The sequence below is a fragment of the Mustela erminea genome, chromosome 14 (genome assembly GCF_009829155.1).
Source record: "Mustela erminea isolate mMusErm1 chromosome 14, mMusErm1.Pri, whole genome shotgun sequence".
NCBI lineage: Eukaryota > Metazoa > Chordata > Mammalia > Carnivora > Mustelidae > Mustela > Mustela erminea.
In genome coordinates, this window is record NC_045627.1 from 64,722,518 (window position 1) to 64,739,675 (window position 17,158).

Here is a 17,158-nt window from a genome sequence, read left to right on the forward strand (position 1 = left end):
TGTTAGTGTTGGTTTTTTGTATACCGTCACAATTTGACTTTCATAGTACATATGGAATTAATAGTTTCTAAGCTCAGTTAAGATCTCTGGCAGAGGGCATCTGGGTGGCTCAGTTGGTTGAGTGACTTGCCTTGGCTCAGATCATGATCCTGGAGTCCCAGGATTGAGTCCCGAGTCGGGCTCTCGGCTCCATAGGGAGTCTACATCTCCCTCTGACCTCCTCCCCTCTTAATGTCTGTCTGTCTCTCTCTCTCTCTCTCGCAAATAAATGGATGGAATCTTAAAAAAAAATTTTTTTTAATTTTAAAAAAAGATCTCTGGCAGATTAAAAATAAACGGAGAAGGGACTTACTTTTGTTGGAACTGTATTAAATTTATGATAACTGAATCTTCTTTAAAACTGGAAAAAAAAATGTGTTTATTGGGCATTTAGTGGGGACCAAGCATTAATGTAAGTGCTAGAGATACAGCCCTGGAAAAAGATAAATACATTGCCTTTATGGCAGTTTTATGTAGTTAGAGAATTAAATAATAAGGTAAATATATTATAATACCATGCCAAGTTGTAAAAAGTGCTACAAATTAAAATAAAGTGGGACCTGGGTATAGAGAATAGCAAGGTAGTAAGTAATCTTCTGCTGTTTCAGATAAGGCAACCAGGGAATGCCCTTCTTAAGTTACCTTTGAGGAGAGACCTACATGAAATGATAAAGCAAAATCACACACACAACAAAAATTTGAGTTGAACCCCTATAGCGATATTAAGGGTAAACGTATAATTGTTAGATTTTTAAGAATTATATTTTTTAACCATTTTGATGGAAAATTTCAAATGTGCAAAATTAGACAATTATGATGAACCCATAATTACTTATCATTCAGGTTTAGCAATTAACAAGACATAATCAACTTTGTCTTGTCTGTTACCCTCATCCCATACTTTCTTCCCTTACTCAGAGATTATTTTGAAGTAATTTTGTTAGACTTTAAATACTGAAGTAGTTGAGGATCCCTAAAATGCAAGAAATCCCAGGTCAGGAGCATGTATGATCTTCTGCAGCTCTCATTATACACCTTTAGAAACTGGTATTTGTATTTTGCTCTATTTAGGGGCACCTGCATGGCTCAGTCAGTTAAGCATCTGACTTTTGATTTCAGCTCAGTTCATGGTCTCAGAGTCCTAGGATGGAGCCTGCAGTCGGCTCCACACTCAGCAGGAAGTCTGCTTGAGAATTCCCTCTGCATCTGCCTCTCCCTCCACTAGCACGCACTGTCTCTCTCTCACAAATAAATAAATCTTAAATTAGATAGATCTATTTAGATTTAGATTTGTTTTCTTCTGGGGAGGACTGTTTAGATATAGGCATAGGTATGACGTAGAACAAAACATGAAAGCCAGGTGAAATTCTGATAAATATATCTGTTCAGTGTGTTCTGAAGTTGCAGATAAAACTGAGTCTGTGTACCATGTATGTTTTTTAGCAGGTTCTAGACTTCATGCAGTTTCTAAAAATGAGTGTTCTTTTTGTCATAATGCTCCCATAGGACAAGAAGGGATGTGAATGACTTCGTTCCACTTACCTGTTTGAAAATCTTGCTCATTTTTTTCAGGTGCCTGAACTCTGTCTGGCCATAAATGAGCTGTCTAATCATCCGCACAATCTTCTGTGGTTGGTACAGCTGGTCCCTAACTGGACATCACGTGGAAGGTATTGAAAATTGAGAATTAAACATTAAGAAAAATTTTTGTGTTTACATTATTGAAATACTTTTGGGTCCTTTATTTCCTTTCATCATTCCTTGATTGTTAGATCAGTCTTTTATTTCTTAGTCAGGTGTGGGAAAAGGCATTGACAGCCTGATTCTAATCCTTAACATAGATCGTTTTGTGATACTTTTTATTTTTTATTTTTATTTTTTCTTTAAGATTTTATTTATTTATTTGTCAGAGAGAGAGCAAGCGAGCACATGCAGGCAGAGTGGCAGGAAGAGGCAGAGAGAGAAGCAGGCTCCCTGCTGAGCAAGGAGCCTGATGTGGGACTTGATCCCAGGATGCTGGGATCATGACCTGAGCCGAAGGCAGCCGCTTAACCAACTGAGCCACCCAGGTGTCCCGATACTCTTGATTTTTAATTTTAGCTTATCTTATAATTTAATACAGGTGGCACATTATCATGAAAATGAATGAATTAGCTTTTTTCTTCTTTTTTTTTTTCCTTTAGTAAACATAAATGTGAGCAATAAAATTTTCCTTCAGTAAATCAGCAGGGCCAAAGATAAAGATTCTTTTTTTTTTTTAAGATTTTATTTATTTATTTGAGAGAGATCACAAGCAGGCAGAGTGGCAGTCAGAGAGAGAGGAGGAAGCAGGCTCCCTGCTGAGCAGAAAGCCCGATGCGAGGCTCGATCCCAGGATTCCGAGTTCATGACCGGAGCCGAAGGCAGCGGCCCAACCCGCTGAGCCACCCAGGCGCCCCCAAAGATAAAGATTCTTAATGATTTGCCTGAGTTGCAGGCAATTCTAACTTTATGTACAAATATTTTACGTGAAAATTTTACTGTTTTGTTAAAGTTTATAAGTTGTTATACTGTCTTCTCTTGAAACACTAGCTGTGTTTCCAGTTAGAAGAACTTTGGGCTCATTCATTTGCTTCTCAAACAGTATTGATTAAAATGCATTCTAAATACTTTTAAATTCTAATTCCAGGCAATTAAGACAGTGCCTCAGCCTAGTGATTATTTCAAAGCTTTTGGATGAGAAACATGAAGATATCCCTAATACCAGTAATCTGCAGGTATAAATAGTATTTTTGTTTTCTTTTCATTAATGGAAAAGGTAGTGAGGTATAAGGAAAATCGATGGTTCTTAAGTCAAGTTCTGGGATTAGATCTCAGTTCTCAAGCATGATATTATTCATATAATCTTTGGAATGGTACTTAACTAATAAGGTCCATTACATGGACATGATATCAATACTCAGTAACATATAGGTTGGTAGTGGATAATTAGATGAACTAATGTATAAATACTGGGAAAATCAAAATGTGTTCTATAAGTAGGACTATATATATAATTATCAAGGTTAGTTTTATCACAAGATTAGAACTTGCAGAACTATTGTACATTAATTGCCTCTTTTACCTGTTTTAATATTAAATATTCCTTAAACTATAGAGCTTAAACATGGTTGTCCTCTAGTAATTGTTCAGTAGTAAATACATCATGTATAGATAAGTGGGTTTAAATGTGTCCAACAGAAGCTTCACTGAAAGGTCCTGAAAGCTTTTTACAAACCTTAATAACACTAAGGGAGCTACAGGGGCTACACATAATTGGAATTTTAAAACTCAACAGCTAACCGGTCTAGATGTGTTCTTCTGTGAACTGCAATTCAGTACAAGATGCTCTGTTCTCTACTAGATCCGAGGAATAAAAAAATGAAATTAGAGACTCTGCTCTTGGAAACATAATCTAGGTTGAAACAAAATAAACCACTGCAGTATAATGTAGTAAGAACAACGATAGAGGTATGCACAGGTTGCTGTAGGACAAAGAAATTGGAAGGCGCAACTGGTTTCGTTAGTAGAGCTCAGGTAGACTTAATTTCAGGTATATGGGGACTGTCAGTCCTTTCAGTGATACTTACTTTCATCAAAAGAATTCTTTTTAGAATTCAGTGACTTCTACTCATAGGGAGATTCGGCTTTGCTGACTTTCAAATAATTCCACAGAGAAAGCATTCTGTGTGGCCTGTATTGTAATGCCATTCAGTCTCTTCCTCGAGCTTTTATCCTTAATTACAAGTATTGAACCTTTTAATTTAAAATCCCTTTTAAGCAAATGAGGACTTTTAGTAAAGGAGAATTGGGTATCACTGGACTATAAAGAAAGCTAAAGGGATAAAATTAGAGAAGGCAAAATGAACAGAGGACTGCTAAAAAAAAGTAGACTAAGAGCGAGCAACTGTATTACTTAATATTGTTGAGTTTCTTCTCTGTCTGTTGATAGATATCAGTCCTACATCGCTATCTTGTGCAAATGAAGCCTTCTGATTTGTTGAAGAAAATGGTCTTGAAGAAAAGGGCTGAACAGCCAAATGGCACTATTGATGATAGTCTTCATTTGGAACTCGAAAAGCAGGTATCCAGGGCAAGATACCTCAAAAGAGTACATTTGAGTATAACTGAGGCCAGTTACCAAACAACAGCCTAGGCATTTCTGGATTTAGAGACTTAGATACATTCTAGCAAACAAAATTATGAAGTGAATGATATTTTTTTACTTACTGCTGTTATGAAATTCATAAGTAACCTTGAGAGTTGAGAACTGAGGTAAAAGGATGGTTGTTGGTAATTCAATACTGGGAGTATTTTTGGTACTCCTTTACTAGGGCAGTTGTGAGATAGTAAAAGGAATGCACTTGAGTTAGAAGTCAGGAAGCCTAGGTTAAATGGTTGGCTTTTCCCTAACTACCAGGCTCAGTTAACTTTAGCAAATTCTTTAATACTTCCTGGGAAACTCTCCTAATGTGTAAACTGGGATAATATCTATGCTAGCTAATTCATGGGTGTTTGTTTCACTTATTTCTCTAACAGGCATATTACCTGACCTACATTCTTCTTCATTTAGTTGGTGAAGTTAGTTGTTCTCATTCTTTTTCTTCTGGACAACGGGTAGGTAGTTTTTAGTGTTCTTTGTTGCTAATTAAATGTCACTATTGATGGAATGAATGAATATTCTTTATATAGAAGAAAACTTTGTAAAAGTTAACTTTGGGTTTGCTATAGAAATCCCAGTGTACACTGGAAAGAGAGAAGTAATATAGAAACTTTGCAACATATCATTGGCAAGAATTATTTGCGCATGTTAGTTGTGTTTATTGGAGTGTAGCTTAATCATCCTAACTTGACACTAGTGTAATACATTAATAAGATACCAAAGGTCACCAAACCAGCTGTTAGCTGGTTTTTTCTCCATCTCTTCACCCACTACACTTTTTTTCCTCTTTAGAAATAATATTGCCTTCAAAATTAAATTGATGTTAAGTCAGAGTACTTGATATATGCATTTCTTAATTATCTCCTCGTGATAAGATTTTCATTTTGAATTATTCTGTCCTTCCCATACTACCATAATCCATACTTCTAGGGAAAGTTCTTAAGTCATCGTGTTTCATACTGTGGATATTCCAACCTGTTTTAAAACTTGGTATCTCCTTTGTCATTGTGAAAAGGACATAACACTGGTTCATATGGAGTTTTCTTAGGTTTTGTTGTTTGTTTTGCTTTTTGGTTTTTTAGGTAGACACACAATGTTATAGTTTCTGGTGAACACCATAGTGACTAAACAGGTTTATATATTTTACTATGCTCACCACAAGTGTAACTACCATCTGTCACCATACAGTGTGTTATAATACCATTGACTGTATTCACTATGCTGTACCCTTTATCCCCACAACGTATTCATTCCATACCTGGAAATCTGTACCTCCCACTCCCCTTCAGCCATTTTGCCCATCCTCTCACCACCACCACCAGCCTCTGGGAACCCTCAGTTTGCTCTCTGTATTTATAGGTCTCTTTCTGCTTTTTGTTTGTTTTTTCTTTTTTTTTTTTAGGTTTCACATAAAAGTGAAATCATGTATTTGTTGGCTTCTGTCTGATTTATTTCCCTTAGCATTTCTGGATTTAGAGACTTAGATACATTCTAGCAAACAAAATTATAAAATGAATGATATTTTTTACTTACTGCTGTTAAGAAATTCATAAGTAACCTTGAAAGTTGAGAACTGAGGTAAAAGGATGGTTGTTGGTAATTCAATACTGGGAGTATTTTTGGTACTCCTTTACTAGGGCAGTTGTGAGATAGTAAAAGGAATGCACTTGAGTTAGAAGTCAGGAAGCCTAGGTTAAATGGTTGGCTTTTCCCTATCTACCAGGCTCAGTTAACTTTAGCAAATTCTTTAATCCTTCCTGGGCAACTCTCCTAATGTATAAACTGGGATGATATCTATGCTCTGATGTCTATACTCTGTAGGTTTATCTGTTTATCCGTTTGTCTCAAATGGTAAAATCTCGTCCTTTTTACGGCTGGCAGTATGTATGTATGTGTGTATATATATATATGTGTGTATATATATAGTAAGTGTAGATTTTTAAATGATTGTTCTAACGGCACCATCTCTGTGTTAATTTGCAATGCTTCAGAGTTGTTTTCATCCCTCATGTTTGTTTTGCACAGAAACACTTCGTGCACCTCTGTGGAGCTTTGGAAAAGCATGTTAAGTGTGATATTAGAGAAGATGCAAGGCTGTTTTACAGAACGAAAGTAAGTGTGTGTTTTTCATAAGGAATGTTAGGGGTTTTTGTTGTCATTGTTGTCTAGCTTTGATTACATTAATATTTGAGGAAGAGAAGCACCTCTTTAAAAAGGGGGTAGGGGTTGAGTAGCTCAGTCAGTTAAGTATCTGCTTTTGGCTCAGGTCATGATCCTGGAGTCCCGGGATTAAGCCCCCCATTGGGGGCGCCCCCCCCCCAGCGGGGAATTTGCTTCTCCCTCTGCCCTTCACCCTGCTCATGCTCTCTTACCCCTCTCATGCTCTCTGGCTCTTGCTCTCTCAAATAAATAAAATCTTTTTTAAAAAGAGCATATAAATGAGAAATATGATTTTCTCTATTAATAACAGAAGTTAGTTTCTACTAAATACTTGTAGCTAAATTAAAAGTGAAAGGAAAGGTGCGTGGCTGGTTCCGTCAGTAGAGCATGTAACTCCACATCTTGGGGTTGTGAGTTTGAGCCCTACATTGGGTGAAGAAATAACTTTTTTTAAAAAAGTGAAGGGGAAAAAAAATCTCAAGACAAATGTATTTTTCATTTTACTATACTCAATTCTAAAACTCCTGACACCTGAAGAGAAAGTTCTTCCAGTACTCGTTGGAGGTGCCTCCATCTCCAATGGAGATGAAACTTACTGAGATAAAGCTTATTGAGATGCCTGCATGGTTCAGTCAGTTAATCTTCTGCCTTCAGTTCAGGTCATGATCCCAGGGTCCTGGGATCAAGTCCTACATCAGTCTCATTGCTCAGCAGGGAGTCTGCTTCTCCCTCTGCCTGCTGTTCCCCCTGCTTGTGTGTGCTCACGCACTCGCTCTCTGACAAATAATATCTTCCCAAAAAAAGACACTAGTAAGTTTATTTTGTCATTATACAAATTAAGACTTTTATGCCAAAATTAGTTTCAGGGATTAAAAACAATTTTGTGACAATTGAAAACTTGTTTTGTTCATGGAGAAGAAATAGGTTAGCTGTTGTTCTTTGAATGATCCATTAGAGAATGTGTTAAAGAAGGATTCTTCAGGTTTCTAAGTCCTGCTCACCCAGTCTGAGCTCTAAGATGGAAATGATTCAGCAGTAAGCTTGCTAATAAGCTTTTTTCTTAAGCGTTTAGTACATTCAAAGACAGTAGAAAAGCTGACTATGAGTATAGAGTTAGGAAAGCAACTTGAGTATTAAAACAGTGATTTTAACAGTTTTACCTAAGACACTGAACACTTTTTAAAAAAACCTTTTAAGGATTTTTTATTCCAAATCATCTTTTAGCATTTGTAATGTAAAGCTGATTCTTTTTTGCCATTGTGTTTGGATAAGTCAGTAAATGTGAAGTTTCAGCTTTGTAACTTTATATCTTAAATTAATTAGCTATAAAGGTTAATCATTTCAGCAATGCCCATTTGGATTCAGTATGTGTATTTATTTTAGTAGATTTCAGTTAAATACAGAGATGAGCACCTAATGAAGTTGTATCAGATTGCAGATTTTCAGAAATATGTAGGTGATAGCTCTTTGACTTAAGAGTGGAAACCATAGTTTCAAAGCACATTCTTTTGAACATTGACTAGAGTTACTGGCCCGTAGAACTTGGTGGTAGTAGCTACTGCTGACAGATGTGCTAAAAAGGGACCACCCAAGGTCTTTGTTTCTTAAAGCCAGGAGCCTGTATAGATTGGTGCCAGGGCTTCTCTTAGAGTGGAGAGAGACACAAGAGGTCTATGGAAATTGCACTGGGGGATGGTCTGCTGAGGAGTTGCCTCTTAACAACCTGTAATAGAAAAGGTGATTATTTTGGAGAAACTGAATCTGCTGAACTCTAAATGGAGAAGAAAGTAGACCTTTTAATTTATTTTATAAACTTAAAACAGCTATAAAATTCCTGACTTGTTTAGTACATTTTTCTTAAGCAGTTATGTTTAAGAGCTAATTGAGAATCTCTAGAGTGGTAGGAAAGTTTAAGTTTCATGCAGAGACTCACTAGACCTTCAAACATAGGAATATACCTTGTATTTGAAGGGGTTTTGTAGTACTTTGCAGAAATGTGGAGAGGCAGAACAGTAAATCTTGGATCTTCTGATCATGTGGAAAAGAACAAATGACAGCCATTTTTTGTGGCCTTGAGTCTTTCAAATAGAAGTTGGAAAGATAAGGACAGTCAAAGCCTTGGGCCCTATAACAAACTTACACCTGAGCTTATCTATGTGGGTGTTCAAAAGCCGGCAAGTTGAAAATAAAAGTATCTTGCAGGCAGGAAAGGAGCACATTTTTTCTGGATGATCTTTAGTAACTAATGGGAAAATAGAGTCCTAAGCATGCAGTAATTTAGGTTATGGTGATCGAGGAGTCTTACATTAATCTCTGTGATTTGAAAGCCCCTCCAGAAAAAGAGCAGTTTTTTTCTTTCTTGGCAGAAATTAAATTGAATTGTTGGGTGTGGGCCTGTCACAACTATCAGATCTTTTATCAAGCATTAAGTGGTTTTAGTTAAGGATGTTTTGATCTGATTACTTTTCCCCTTTTTGATGTTTTTAAGGTAAAAGACCTGGTTGCCAGGATACATGGAAAATGGCAGGAAATAATCCAGAACTGTCGGCCTACTCAGGTGTCATTTTATTAAAGTTTTTTATTTATTCTTAGTAGTTTTGCTAAATGGTAACTTTTTATGTTGTTTGAAATAAATTATTACACAGCACTTTCTTCTAGATATCTTAAGATAAACTGAAAACTCCAGTATAATAATGTGTGTATGTTTTTTAGTTTTTGTTTGCTTTTCTGTTTATTAACTTATTTCCAGAGATGGTTGAGCCCATTTTAAAATGTCACATTGCCTCAAAGGTGGTTGATATTTCATGGGGAGCATTTTTCTTAATAGCTTTATTGAGATAAAATTCATGTATCATATTTCACTCATTTAAAGTGGTTTTTAGGGGGCATTTGGGTGACTCAGTGTGTTAAAGCCTCCTCCTTCAGCTCAGGTCATGATCCCAGGGTTTTGGGATCGAGCCCCACAACAGGCTCTCTGCTCAGCAAGGAGCCTGCTTCCACCTCTCTCTCTCTGCCGACTTGTGATCTCTGTCTGTCAAATAAATAAATAAAATCTTTTTAAAAATTTTTTAAAAAGTGGTTTTTAGTATATGTACAGAGTTGTGTGACCACCACCACCAAATGTTTTAACGTACTTTAAAACATTTTTGTCACTCCAGAATGAAATCCCAGAAGCCATTAGCAGCTACTGCCTATTTCCCAACCACCTGTATTTCTATCCCCAGCTCCCCCCAAGCCTTTAGGTGACCGCTGTTTTTTCTGTCTATATTATATAGATTTTCCTACTCACATTTCCTCTAAGTCAAACGATATACTATTTGATCTTTTATGACTGGCTTCTTTCACATAATATTAGGTGAATCCATGTTGTAGCATCTTTGTCATTTCTGTTGTCAAGTAATATTCCATTATATGAATTATCCACTTACTAGATGGACATTTGATTATGCTTCCACTTCCTGGCTGTTCTAAATAATGCTTCCATGAACAATACCACACGGGTTTTAGTGTGAACATGTTTTCAAATGAAAATATTTTGGGTGTATACCTGGGAGTGGAATTGCTGGGTTGTGTGGTGATTCTATGTTAAATGTTTTGAGGAATTGCCAGACTGTTTTCCAAAGTGGCTGCACTGTTTTACATTCCCACCAGAATATATAAGGTTTCTAAATTCTCCACATTCTTGCTAACACTTGTTATTATCTGTGGTTTTGATTATAGCTATAGTAGGGGGTTGGTAGTAGAACCTCATTGTGGTTTTAATTCATACTTCCCAGTGATGAATGATGTTGAGAATCTTTTCATATACCTGCTGTCCATTCATGTAGCTTCTTTGGAGAAATGTCAGTTGAAATCCTTTGCTCATTTTTTAATTGGGCTTTTTATCTTTTTATTATTGAATTGTAGAAAATTTCCATTTGTTCCAAATACAAGTCCCTTGTTAAGTATATAATTTGCTAATATAGTCTCTAATTCTGTGTATTGTCTTTTCATTGCCTTGATAGTATCGTTTGTAGAACAAAAGTTTTTTAGCTGTGATGAAGTCCAGTTTTATTTATTATTTTTCCATTTGTTAGGCTTTTGGTATCCTATCTAAGGGGACTTTGCTTAAGAGGGGCATTGTGTAAGCAACTGGTATTACATTTGCTATACTATAAATTTGCCTTTTACAAACTAACAGATATATTATTGTCTAAAATTATGCTTCTCAAATTTTAATGTGAGTATAGGCATCAATTTATTGAAATGCCAATTTTGATTCGTTAGGTCTGGAGTGGGACCTGAGAGATGCTCCATTTCTAACAGGTTCTCAAATTTATGGCAGTGTTGCTGGTCCAAGAACCATAATTTTAGTAGACAGGACCTAGAAGTTGCTTATAGTTTATGTCAAAGCAACAGGAGCACTGAAGATTAATTAGAAAAAGTAATCTCAACTCTTCTGTATTTTGAATCTCTTGGTGTTACTGGCCTTAATAAGATATGCCTGCTCTTTGAGAACAGCCTTTGAGAAGTCTTAAACTAATGTTTTCTTGTTAACTTCAGTTTCTGATCCCAAAAGATCTTGTTTTAGCCTGGCCATCTTTTGCTGATGTGGTATTAAAATAAATGAATTTAATACCAAAACTTTTCTGTTAGTCACCTTAACATTTTATTTAACTTCTTAAATATGATCCTCCACATGTGTGTGTCGGTGAGGAAAACATCTTGCACTTATTCTGTACTTTCTTAAAATTAATTGTTAATTGTTGGACCACAAAATGTGAAAACTGATTCTGATTACCATAAATGTTCAGAGAAATATATAATATAAAGATTTTATTACTTCTTTTAGCAAAATCCTGTTTGATGATTAGTAGTTTTATAAGGATTAATACATAATCTGATTTTCTTTATCCTGTTTTTTCCCCCTTCCCTTTTCTAGGGGCAGCTTCATGACTTCTGGGTACCAGATTCATAACAGGATTTGAAGCAGCAAAAATATGAACCAAGAGAAATTCAATAAGATCTTTTCCTAGAGGAGTAGAAAGAATGCTACAAACTCCAGTGGAATGCTAAGAAAATGTGCTGCAAATGTGCCACTTGAATATCTAGTATGAAGCTGGTAATGAAGAAATTGCCATTTCTAAAGCAGATATGAAACATGATCTGCTTAATTTTAAAGCAACTGACATTTTAAAAAGAGCAGCATCCTATAACAAGAGGGGAGTGGTAGAAGCAACTAATAGTTGCATGTCTAACCTACCCCTGTTAACTTCTTTTGCTAAATTGTAAGCCAGTTATCCTTTTATTTTGGGGGGTGGGGGTTATATTTATGGCACTTGGATAATCACAGGAAGTATGTAGGAAAGGGTTTGGACCAACTTGAGTAGTTGGACATGGAAGTCAAGACCAAGGTCCAGTTGGGTTTCATTTTGCCCTTGGTTATTTTAAGACTCAAAAAGAAGACTTAGAACTGAGATTAATAACAAAAAGAATAAATCTCTTCTGTAATTGCTATAAACCACAGGGAGGTTTCAATACATACATTTTCCTTCACTATTCAAGATTATAAATCTGTAAGGTTTTTAAAATACATTTAAACAGTTAAAAATCAGAAATTTGGTATATTGCCAGATCCCCCTTAAGGGGAAGAAGTTAAGCTATAAAATAGTGTCTCTGTTTTCATGCCAAAACATTCGTAAGCAGTTTGTTTTGGATTCCTTTTAAATGTATATATAATTTTTTAAATACTGGTTAAATCTTAGAATCTTGGCTAAATCTTAGAATCCTGGCCCTTGGTTAGCCATATTACAGATATAGTATAGAAGCTTAAAGATCTGGACAAGTTTCCAAAACCCTTACTTTCATGAGTATATAAGCTTGGCAGAGACCTGGATGGTGTTTATTCTTTGGGACATTGCACACGCATGTGTGTGCATGTGTGTGTGTATGTGTGTGTGTGCACGCGCGTGTGTGTGCTTGTATTTTAAATTTGTTGCACTTGAAAACCACAGCTGCTCTAAATATTCTTAAACACTGGAAAGCCATCCTTGGGTTTAAATGGTGAAGGGTTAGTAGAAGTGCACATGCTGGTCTTAGCCCAAGGGCCCTTTGAAGCCTTTGGTAGTAATAGACTCTTACTAACTAACTGAAAAATTCTTTTGTTGACTGAGTGTCCCTTTTGGGGCGGGGGTTTGTTTCTTGAATGAGAATGTCAACAACTTTTTTCCTTCAATATTGACTTGGATGACACTGCTTTCCTGAGCATTCTGAGGTCTCCAGTTGTGGGGGAGGAGATGATGGAGAGGAAGGGAATTGGACTTGAGATTTATGGTTTGAGAGGGGAGATAATAATTTTTTTAAAAATAGCTTTCTACCTCTAAATTGAGGCTTAGGAGTAAAAAGCATTTTATCTTAAATTTATCATTTACAATAGTATAAGTAACTTTTGAGCCCATGTCAAGCATTGAGCAGTTAGAGATTTTACAGGGAAGACGTAAATCAACTCCCGAGAACCCCGACTGAATGAGGCTCCAAGAGTCAGACCAACAAAAGTTTTATTCTGTGTTGAGTTTACTGGTAAGAATATTATTATCTTGATACTACCTCTCAAGGGTATTATTAGAAAATGCCACTTATGGTTAATGAGATAGATACAAAGAGTTCTATTTGACAGAAGCTTGAAACTCTGGCATCTATCTGCCCAACAATGGGGGCTTTCACTCTTTGTAATTTAATACTTTGTAGATACATTATTTGTGTGTAATTTTATAAGTGTTCATATTTTTCTCATTTTGCATTGTGTAAAGTGTACAAAAACTCAAAGTATAAAATACTGCTTATATTGCTTGTAATTACAGTGTGTAAATATTTTCTAATCGTGTACATTGACGGGGGGACAAGTGGGTTATTCAGGTTTTTTTTTTAAGTGACCCTTTTGTATTGCAGTTTCAAGAGATAACTGCTCATCAAATTTAAAACCACTTTGATACATTTTTATTTAGCAGTTCCAGTAAGAAAAGTCTCTATTTTTAATTGTCTTTCTTCATTAGAGAAAAATACTTCACCTGTCCCTTTAAAAATGGCCAGACATCAGTTTGAGCCCTTGTATTTATGACTCTGGTAGATGTCTCCATCTCCAGGTCATAACTCCAGTCAGTATTTGCATTGGGTTCTCATACAAATTCTGGATGATTCTCCTTTAGCACAAGTAGCCCATGACTTTTCTCCCAAATCAAGTATTATCCTTCTCCCTCTTGAGTCCCCATGTTCTGTCTCCCTCCTGCTATTGTTGCCCAGTGAATGGGATGGTAGTGGGGGGGAGAAAATGTTCATTGCACAGAAAATGTCAGGCCACTTTTGGGACTTGGCAAACAAAGCTTGCACTGAGTGGTGGTGTGTTTGGCAATATTACTGTGCCAAAAATAACCTTGTCTAATTTTCTGGATATGTATGTCAAACTTATTACCCTTTTTGCAAGCTGAAAATTAAGGTACTTGTAAGTGTTTATGCTTTTGTGTGTAACTGTTTGCCTTTTCTGAACTGCTTTTCTTGTTATCGGAAAATACAATTCCCTTAGTTATATCATGTTAAGTGAAGAGGCTCTCCGTGCACAAAATGCATTGATGTAGCAGTAAAGTAACAGCATTTGTACATTTCCTGTCTATCTTCTGACGGCAGCGGTGCCTTTGTCACCTTTTGGAAGGTTGGCATTTTGGTTTTGTTTTGAAGTACAAATAATAGCTTGCTTTTGACTTCACAAAAATCTCCCCAGATGTAAGAGAGAGAAAAAAGGCGTGTTGTCATCCAGGCTCAGTCAGGAGCATTTGCATTTTTATTTCTGTCCAAACAAGTATAGTTGGTGGGGGACTGGCCAGTAATAATGCGTGGAGTCTTTAAACCAAGGGTGATTTTTAAATTTAAAAATAAAAAATTTAAGAGGTGACCCAATAACAAGTAACTGAGTTAGAAAATTAGGGAAGAGACTGTCCTGGTTTGTCTCTAAGGAGGCAATAGGGTACTGGTGGCTGGGCATGTGGAGCGTGCTCTGCGATGGTTATTTCTTGCTCATTTACAGTGCTGGGGCACCTGGTCATCTGTGCATCTGCTTTCCCTGGGCAGTCCTGTCAGCCAGTTATTCCACCAGCTCTTAGGCAGTTTACAAGTAAATGCAGATTTCTTTTCTCTTTCTTTTTTTTAAAGATTTTTTTACTACATCTTGTTTAAAGTCCCATGAATGTATGTGTGTGTTATTAAAAATGCTTTTTCTCAGTTTGAACATGTGTTCGGTAATATTTGTTTGGGAGTGGGAGACGGTTAAATATCTGGAATGTCCTATTTCTTCCCTGCCCTGCCCCCTAGTTTTCAAACTGATTGGTTTTTCCTCTTGCTTTGGATTCTTCAGTCTGTTTTTTTGGCTTGATGTCGCTTGTTTCTGGAATACATAAAGCTATAGTTGTACACAGTTCACTTTTACATAAACTACTTAATAATGTGCTGCATAATTTGTGGCCAGCAGTTCAGTAATCTCATTCTTACATTACCTCATTCACTCGGATGATTCAACAACTATTGTGTACCTACTACATGCTAGGCACTCTTGAGAATTGGATTCAGTGATGAACAACACAAACAGATCTCTCTCAGCACCTTCTGTCATCTGGGTGCAAATACTGTTACTGGCCAAAGAGGACTAGAAAGAAATCCCTTTGACCTGGCTCCCTTGTTCTAGAGCCTAGGTCAAGGAAAGGGGAAGCCATATGATACAGAAGCAGGGCTCAGGACCACCTCGCACCTGCCAGGCAGATAAAGCTGTGCGTATGCCAGCTAAAGGGAGACACAAGTTGACAACTCACAGGAGAAACTATTATGAGCTCATAGAAGGGCTAGGCATGGTTGCCAGAGGCCTCAGGTTCCAGAACATGCCAGTATTTCTCCCTTCTGACAGACTGCTTTGGAGAAGACCACTTGTGAGCATTTTTCTGACTGGGGTAGAGGAGTGTGGGAGTAACAGCCAGACAAAAGCAAAGGTACTGCCTTAAGTACTGGGATGCTGGCAGTATAGCCTTGTGCAAGTTCAGGGCCTTGACTTTGACCTTAGTCCTGACCTCACATCCCAGATTGACCAAACCAACCGTTTGATCTTTGGCAAGTTACTTAACCTATCTGAACCTTAGTTTCTTCATCTATTGAAAGGAATAATGTGTCTATCTCAGAGTTTATAAGGATTAAGGGAATAATGCATGAAAAGTATGTAGCAAGGTGCCTGGCATATATGCTAGGTATCATTTACCTCTAATTTGAAGCTCTTCTTAGATGACAGTTAAAATTGAACTTAAGATGGGTCACCTAGCTGGCTTGGTCAACAGAACATGCTACTCGAGTTGTGAGTTTGAGCCCCATGTTGGATGTAGAGATTACTTAAAAAAATAAGTTGAATGAAGGCACTTGGTTCACTGACATCTAAGCAAACCATACCTTAAAATTGTAGTGTAGGTATGCTCTCTTCCTTCTGACAGCTCCAGAGCCTTCTCTGTCCAGCTCTGTCTCTACTGGTATAAATAAATAAATAAATAAAATTTAAAAGAAAAAAATATATATATATGTATATGTATATATAAATTTATGACTTTTTTAGGACTCAGCATGCCAAATCTGAGAAAGGGTGGTAGGTGGTGATTTTCCATCAGTTGTCGTCATATCCTGACACTCCCTTTTCCTTGCTAACCATTCCCCAGGCTGGAGTCAAGAGAGGGCAAACCAGAAGGCCCAGCTTTGGGTCTGACTCCAAGACGACTGGCTGGGAGGAAAACTTAACAGGCAAAACAGGCTTCTGAGGCACAGTGGGACAGTGAGACTACAGCATTGATGCCCTGGTGACAGTCCCTACTGAAGAAGGACCTCAGCTGTGTATGTGGCCCAAATAAAGATCGCGCCACCTAAAGGGAGAGTGCTGGGCAAACCAGAGGTGGCGACGGCAAAGCAGGAACCGAAATGCAACCACAGAGGACAGGAAGCAGGACAACCTGACTAGGCCAGAGTTCTTTGCCTCAGGGAACCTCTGCTCGAGTTTCAGGAGTTCATACCGACCCCCCTCACCTAGGATCCCTGCTATACAGTGAGTAGCTGCTCTGTGCGAAGCCTGGAGCCAAATGCTGGTGTGTAGGTGACAGAGAACAACAGGCATTTTCTTACAGCGGAGTTGGGGAGAATAGCCTAGCAAAAACAAAACAACATTGTACAGCCTGTGCTTGTGAAGTCATACACCAGAAGCTTTTCAGATGGGATCCTCTCCTAGCCACCCTGGGAAGCAGCCAGGGTAGTGACTTGAAGGCTGAGAAAGAACCAGCTCACAGAATGCCCTGCCTGTGTCCCAGGACACAAAGTCAGTGGCTAGGTTAGGATTCATTTCTTCCTTTGATTTTGAGTCTCTCCCACTGTCAGTATTCCCCTCATTCATACTTTATCAGCTTGATTTGCAGAGAAGAGCATTGTCAGAGAAGCTTTCTACAGAAAGTTCGTTTAATTGCCATCCCATCCGATCATTAGGTTCAGAGCCTCAAGTGGAGAACGGCAGAGAGAAGTGGATTGTGATGTAAATCTCTATTTAATCAGGAAGCGCCATGCTGGGATTCCGCATTGTCACTTACACATTTTGTTCATTTGAAACGTGTGAGGTTCTGAGTCTGCCGTCTGGGCACCTTTGAGGAGAAAGGCTTGCCTCACAGGGTATAGGCGCGAGTGGGATGCTCAACCTGCCACCTGATCACTGCAGCTGCACAGGGACCTGAAGTGGGCACC

The 17,158-nt window shown here is 37.6% G+C and overlaps 1 protein-coding gene across 3 annotated transcripts in view; it reads left to right on the plus strand.

Moving 5' to 3' along the window:
* Positions 1 to 14,636, plus strand: part of SLF2 (SMC5-SMC6 complex localization factor 2) — a 47,777-nt gene extending 33,141 nt beyond the window's left edge. For all 3 annotated transcript variants that reach the window (XM_032313356.1, XM_032313357.1, XM_032313358.1), the window contains 7 exons: positions 1,612 to 1,709; positions 2,708 to 2,795; positions 4,010 to 4,141; positions 4,597 to 4,674; positions 6,245 to 6,331; positions 8,868 to 8,936; positions 11,301 to 14,636. In XM_032313356.1, the coding sequence (XP_032169247.1) occupies positions 1,612 to 1,709; positions 2,708 to 2,795; positions 4,010 to 4,141; positions 4,597 to 4,674; positions 6,245 to 6,331; positions 8,868 to 8,936; positions 11,301 to 11,336 (588 nt within the window). In that variant the 3' untranslated portion in view covers positions 11,337 to 14,636. The remainder of the gene's footprint in view (positions 1 to 1,611; positions 1,710 to 2,707; positions 2,796 to 4,009; positions 4,142 to 4,596; positions 4,675 to 6,244; positions 6,332 to 8,867; positions 8,937 to 11,300) is intronic.
* Positions 14,637 to 17,158: the final 2,522 nt, after the last annotated feature.